This window comes from Triticum aestivum, chromosome 4B (genome assembly GCF_018294505.1).
Source record: "Triticum aestivum cultivar Chinese Spring chromosome 4B, IWGSC CS RefSeq v2.1, whole genome shotgun sequence".
Taxonomy (NCBI): Eukaryota; Viridiplantae; Streptophyta; class Magnoliopsida; order Poales; family Poaceae; genus Triticum; species Triticum aestivum.
Window position 1 is genome coordinate 398,243,785 of NC_057804.1, and position 6,807 is coordinate 398,250,591.

General features: G+C 56.5%; 2 protein-coding genes across 2 annotated transcripts; both read left to right on the forward strand.

Moving 5' to 3' along the window:
- The first annotated feature begins 1,744 nt into the window (after positions 1 to 1,744).
- On the forward strand, positions 1,745 to 2,868 carry LOC123092334 (uncharacterized). The gene is made up of 3 exons (XM_044514082.1): positions 1,745 to 1,949; positions 2,037 to 2,081; positions 2,182 to 2,868. Exons 1-3 carry the CDS (start codon positions 1,842 to 1,844, stop codon positions 2,671 to 2,673), a joined length of 645 nt encoding a protein of 214 aa, XP_044370017.1. The 5' UTR covers positions 1,745 to 1,841; the 3' UTR covers positions 2,674 to 2,868.
- Positions 2,869 to 3,381: 513 nt separating this feature from the next.
- On the forward strand, positions 3,382 to 5,805 carry LOC123092333 (extensin). The gene is made up of 3 exons (XM_044514081.1): positions 3,382 to 3,690; positions 4,128 to 4,169; positions 4,259 to 5,805. The coding sequence occupies exons 1-3, from the start codon at positions 3,595 to 3,597 to the stop codon at positions 5,549 to 5,551; spliced, it is 1,431 nt and encodes a 476-aa protein (XP_044370016.1). The 5' UTR covers positions 3,382 to 3,594; the 3' UTR covers positions 5,552 to 5,805.
- The last annotated feature ends 1,002 nt before the right edge of the window (positions 5,806 to 6,807 follow it).

The following is a 6,807-nucleotide window of genomic DNA, read 5'->3' on the forward strand; positions in this document are numbered from 1 at the left end:
ACGGAGTGAGCGAAGACTGAATAGCACCTAGGATGGCCTGATCTTGAGCAGTCCATCGACGATGAGCAGGATTGGGGACCATGACAGAGCCACCATGGGGCGAAGGTGCCGGAACCATAGCCGGAGGACACGGTAGAGAGCCATCAACATACCCCTCAAGGTAGTGGCTCCGCATCAGCGGCAATACTTGGGCACGCCACAGGAGGTAATTATCAGCAGAAAGTTTCACCGTCACTAGATGAGCGAAGTGAAACGGCCCTGGTTCAATCATCGGCGCAGAGGACGGCGGGTTAGGCGGTGAGACAGCACTGTACGGGACGAGCGCATCGGTCGATGGTTGATGACGATGACCGTAAGCCGCCGACGGGTGTGCACCATACGGAAGAGCAGGGGCGGCGTCGTACGTTGGGGCCGCCGCGCGAGGAGTTGGGGCGCCGTAGGTTGGGGCGGGCGCGTGATGAGTCGGGGCAGCACCCGCATACGGCGCGTATGCTGCGGCCGAGGGCGCGACGTAGGACGCGGCCGAGGGCGCGACGTAGGACGGGGGGTACGGACCCCCGTACGGCATCTGGTAGGCGCCATAGGGCCCCGACGCCGCGGGTGCGTCGCGGTGATGAGCCGGAGCCGAGGGGCCACCGTAGGCCGCCTGCCCGGAGGCGTCGTAGGAGGCCGGGGGCGGAGGCGCGCCGTGATCGGATCGGATCGCCCGCATCGAGATCGGATCGGCCTCGATCGGTGCGGCAGGAGGCGGCGGCGGCGGCATCCCAGACGAGGAGCGAGGCGCGGGAGGATGAGATCCTGCGGGAGCAGATCGCGCCCAGGCGAGCGGGGAAGACGCAAGGAACGGCGACTCCATGGCTAGGGCGGAGAGAGACGGCGCGGCGGCGGGAACCGGCGCGGCAGATGCAGAGGCGGAAGCGTGACGCGGATCGAACGCGTCGCCTGATACCATGTTAGACGTGATAGGGTTTGCAACAATGCTCGATATCCTTGGTGGGTACGGCTGTCATATATTTATAAGAGGGAACCTGTACAAGTTATGTTACAACACGTATATCAACATATACTTAGTCTAACAGCTGGTTGCGTTCCCGGGCCCACGACTTCCTACCTGGCGGCCTATATAAGAAGGCACAGTGGAGTGACCTAGTTCAGTTCACTCACTAGCCGTCATCTACTGTTCCTCTCTTTATGCTGCCTCACGGTTGGTCGACAGAGCAGGTGTCTTCGAAACCCTGTCGTTTGAGATCCTCCCCGGGAGAACGACAATAAGGTTTTTGGGGAGCGTCTCGACGCGATTGCTCCCGACCCGTCCCCGTCATCTACTTCCCCTGCATCGACTCCATGGCTGACGACGAAGCCGTCAAACAGAAGGCCTCGTACGATGCCGAGGGTGCCGCTTATAAATGGTTTGGTTCTATTTACTCTACATACTCACATGCTTAGGTATCGGTATGAGATGCATACTGTATTTACCATGTTTACTGTATATTTTTGGATTAGATTAGTCCAAAATGTGCTAATATTTCTAGCACGATGCTGATATTTTGCAACGATCACCGGCACGTGCTGTGTTTATTCACAGCTGGCACCGTTAACCGAAGAAAGTGCAGCGGTGATCGGCTTTCGGCTTGGGACTTGTCCTCGCGGTGGTCTCGAGGTGGCGGCAGATGAGGCACTGACGTGCGGGGACAGCTTACTCCACGCGACGGTGCGGCCCCTCTCTTCTCTTCCATCCTCATTTGCATTTGCGCACCCCACCTTGGACGCACAGCACAGGCTCACAGCACCCATTCCGTCCGTGAGAGAGAGAGAGAGAGAGAGAGAGAGAGGAAGCGGCGATGACGAAGCCACCAGCGGCCGATCGGCCGCGGATGACGCTGGAGGACTACGTCCTCTTCTTCACCACCCGCAGCGGTCGACATCTTACCATCGACCAACTCAATCAGGTCGCCCCCCCCCCCCCCCCCCCCCCTCCATCTCTCTCTCCGCGCCCATGTCCGCCGCCCTCCTAACTCCTCCTGTTGGCGTCGCAGATCCTCTTCATGCACGGCTTCAAGAAGTTGTACAACTCCAACAAGGTACCCCTCCACAGCCGCAAACCCTCTCCCCTCTGCTGGACAACTCCCTCCCTGTCATGCCCCCCACCCTGAGAGCGAGCTAACGATTCGTCGATCGCAGCCGGTGATCGTCGACGCGCTCAACTCGCTCGACCTACTGCGCCCGCGCCGCGCCACAGTCAGCATCAACGCCGTGGCGCCCCCGCCGGGCGCCGCGGGCCCCTCCGCGGCCCTGCTCTCCACAGAGGCCGTGAAGCGCGACATCCAGGACCTCGGCTGGCGCGAGTGCCCCGTCGGCTCCGTCCTCTCCGTCCACGCCGGGGCGGCCGCCTCCTCCCCCGTGCCGCTCGCCACCATCCGCCCGGGCTCCGCGGCCGTCGTCCAGCGCGTCTCCCCTCCGAGCACACTCAGCGCCTCCTCCAGCCCGTGTCCCGCGGCGCCCGGCGTGGACGGGACCAGGAAGCGGACCCTGAGGGGCCAGGGGAAGGCGGCGACCAAGAGGAAGGAGAGGCGCATGAGGGAGCTGCTCAGGCTCCCGTCCGTCGAGGTCCAGGACATGCCCGCCGACGCCGCCGCCCAGGGCAGCAGCGGCGGCATTGCCTCTGCTGTGTGATTTGTAGCGTGGTTGATTGAAGCGGCGTGGAACCGGCGGTTGATCTGGTGTGCTTTGTTCTTCGCTGCTTTTGGTTCGGTGGTGATCTGCAGTAGTTGTAAATTAATTTTAGTTTTACTGGTTTTGTTAATGATGAAGAACCATGTTGCCTGTTCAGTTATTAACCGCGTTGATATGCGTCTGCATTTGGGATGAGATGCGTTTTGTTTCTTGCTGCTTTGATGATCCTGACACCGGTTGCTGGTTTGAGCGAGTCCTCGTCGCTCTGAGATGCAGAAAGAAACTGCGTTAAAAAAAGTCCTCTCTCTCTCTTGTTGCGTCAAATAAGAGTGAACATGCGGAGGAGCCACTCGGCGAGCAAGAAGTGAAAATGCGGACCTGACCAGAATTCAGAATCCGTAGCCATCATCAGAAGTTGAGAACCAACCAAAGGATGGGAGGGAGGGACGCCTTTGATCAGTCTTGGCCGGGCCTCCCAAGTCTGCAAAGGCAGGCTCAACTCGACTTTCTTTCAATGATCTGACCTGATCGGATGAAAGCAAAAGAGCCTTTGGTTTGTCTGCTTGTGCAGGCGACCGAGCGAGCGAGCGAAAGCCTGTTCTGTTTGGTGGGGCCCCGGAACAGCCCACCAACAAGAAGGTGCCCCATTCAATTCCTTCATCCCTGTCCTGCTCTGCGCTCTGCGTTACGTACGTCTCTCTCTCTCCCGGGGCAGCACGTAACGTGCCGATCGAGCGTGTTGGCCGTGACAAAAAGCAAGGCCAGCAGGGAGGAGAGTCTTGCCAAACGGAAGGGGGGAGAGGGCCGAGAGAGAGAGAGAGAGAGAGAGAGAGAGAGAGAGGAGTTGAGCAGCGGAAGGAGGACGGAGAAGGGGAGGAGAGGGCAGGGGAGGCGTGAGTCGGAAGAGGAGAGGGCGCGGCCATGGTGAAGGAGAGATTGACCCTGACGCTGGAGAGGTACCACCGCTTCTTCGTCGACCCCTACGCCACCCGCCTCACCACCGTCCACCTCAACAACGTACGTGCTTGCTAATCCACCCACTCTCAACTCTCAATCTCATCTGCTTCTCTTGTTTTGGTTCCAACTTTCTCCGTGATCGGAGTGTCCATGTTCCTGAATCTGAATGTATGACCCCGCCCTTCTTCTTCCATGCATTTATTTCTCTTTTAGGGCGGAATTAATCTTTCGTGTCTCTTTTCCCCATGTTTAACTGAATCTGTTACTCCTATTCCCTTCTTTCGGTTTTAACCAATATATAAATACTAGGCTAGGTTTTTTTTTTTGGAGAAATTAAATACTACGCTAGGTGATACTGAATATTGTTCTTCTTCCATTTTTGTTAACTGAATCTGTTGTTTTGTTTTCTTTTTTTGAGATTCAATCTCTTATTATGTGATTATATGTGATGTGTTACCTCTCCTCTCTGCGCGCGACTCTGCCATGGCCGCTTGCAGATCATCTACATGCATGGTTTCGCCAGGCTCCACGGCAAGAAGGTTTTCTTCCATCTATCTATCTATTTGCCTTTTGCTTTGCTCCGCTGCTGCCTGCTGGTGTGATTGACGGGATGGAGTTGCTCTTGCAGTCCCAGATCATGGACCACATGGTGGGGCAGGTCGACCTGCAGCCGCCGCGCCGCTCAACGCTGCACGGTAGCGCCGCGCTCGCGCCGCCCTCCGCCGCGCGGATCGCCGCCGCACAGGCCTCGGCCGACGTCGACGCCATCGGCTGGGCGGAGTGCCCCATCGGCTGCGTCACCGCCTTCTCCGCCTTCGCTGACCCGCCGGACCCGGTGGAGCCCATGCCCCCGCCCGCCCACCACATGCTCGCGCTGGCGATGCCCCTGCGCCGCCCACGCTCCAAGAGGACGCGCACCTCCCCTTACCAGCTCCCTGCCGCGTCCAACACGGCCAAGGTGAAGGAGGAGGCGGTCATGGAAGAGGAGGGTGAGGATATGTCGTTGGCGACGCCGTCGCCGCCGCGATGGATGCGCTCCCCTACCCCGCCACCTCCGCCGCCGTCGCCCACGCCGCGGCCACAGACCGTGGTGCCTCCGCCACTATGGATGCGCTCCCCTACTCCGCCACCTCCGCCCCCGTCGCCCTCTCCGCGGCCGCAGACCGTGGTGCCTCCGCCTTCGCCGCCGTGCAGGGGCCAGCCTGAGTTGGAGCCGACCCTCTCTCGTCCACCAGGCTTCGGCTCGCCGCCGGAACCATGCAGGAGCCGGCCTACGCTGGAGCGGATCCTCCCCACACCACCACCACCAGGCTTCGGCCCGCCGCCGGAACCATGCAGGAGCGGGCCTACGCTGGAGCCGATCCTCCCAACACCACCACCACCAGGCTTCGGCCCGCCGCCGGAACCATGCAGGAGCGGGCCTACGCTGGAGCCGATCCTCCCAACACCACCACCACCAGGCTTCGGCCCGCCGCCGCAACCATGCTGGAGCCGGCCTACGTTGGCGCCGCCTCCTACCCCACCACCAGGCTTCGGTTCGCGCCAGGTGGCGCCGCCTCCTCCGCACCTGTCCTGGGGCTTGCCGTTGCGACCGCCGTCGGGCCCAGGAGCGCCTACGTTCACGCAGCATCTTCAGCCTGCAGGTCCGGCACCACTCTGGCGCTCGCCGATGTCGCCGTCTTATCCGGCACCGTGCTGGGGCGCGCCTTCTGGGCCGCCGCCGGCGCAAGCGCCTTGGCGCTGGCCACATCCACCGCCGCGCTGGGCACCACCTCATATGCTGCGCCCGCCGCCGCCACCCTGGGACTGCATGAGGCCGTTTGCACCTCCTATGCCGCCGCAACACCCGCCGCATTTTGAGATGCAGCATACGCCACCGGCACCGGGGGCGTGCTCGGGCAGGCAGGTGATTTACTTCTAGGGACTGCTCTCGTATCGCATTTGCTGTTATTGCTAAGCTTGACAGTTTTTGTTTTGACGGTAGCTAAGCTTGAGAGTTACTACTACACGGTGACGGGAAAATTAGGGACAAGGTTATCAATTTACTGTTGGAGCTGCGAACTGTTTTTGCTCTGCTCCACCTTGCTGCTGCTAGTCTTGCCATGCCATTATTGTGCCCAGAACCATGATCAGTGGGGATATTGGAATGATTCATGCATGTCTCATGTTTACTTATGTACAGTACTTTCTTTCCGCACTAGCAAAACGTCAAAGTTTTGTTCGCGTGTACGACCACAACAAACCAGTTTTTATAGTACTGTAGTATGCTATTCCGTCCAAGTGTGTGTACTACTGCCAATTTCATCAAATCTGTTGCAGAATGCTGACAATGCTTTGGATCTTCTATTTTCTAGAGAATACCTCAAGAGGGCAGGGGTTCCTACATTTCATTAAGAATAAGAAAATAGCCTGGTTAATGAGAAATAACCGGGTAAAAATCCGATACAAACGCACATACTTGCCGCACCATTGATTAACGAACAATCGTGCGAAAACCACGACCACATGATTGATTAAGGGACAACCGTACAAAAATAAGGATCACATCTATATCTATTACCTACCTAATAATAATAAAGTGAAGATTTTTTTTTTGGATTAGTTTGAATTGCTAAGTGAAGAAGATATTCCTTCCCTCATGTCTTTATATCTGTTAATATTTTTATTACATAATAATTGACGGCTGAGATTTAGAAGGATGAGGATTTTAAAGGTAACCTCACGGAAAGATCGATCGACTGATCCGTTCCTGAACAAAAGAGCACGTTTTTTACTCGGATATATAAACAAGATATATAAACAACAGTTTTGCTAGAACTCATCTAGATGAGATATAATTTGGTCTCATTCACCTTTTATAGTCATTGGATGTGATGTTATAAGATGCGTGTGTGCTGACGTGGGTTGTATATGCTATTGTTTTCAAAGTGAATGAGACCAAATTATATCTCATCTAAATGAGTTCTAGGTACTCCCTATAAACAAACAGATTGCCGGTCCTTCAAAACAAAGAAACCGCGCTTCTCTTGAGCATCTCCAGTGGAAGATGTATATTTAAAGATGTAAACATAAGTGTTGTATAATTTACATCACAACAAGTATTTTTTACATCTTCAAAAAAGTGCCAACTTCAAGATGATGTATATTTGGTGATGTAAAACTTCAACTCCAATGGAT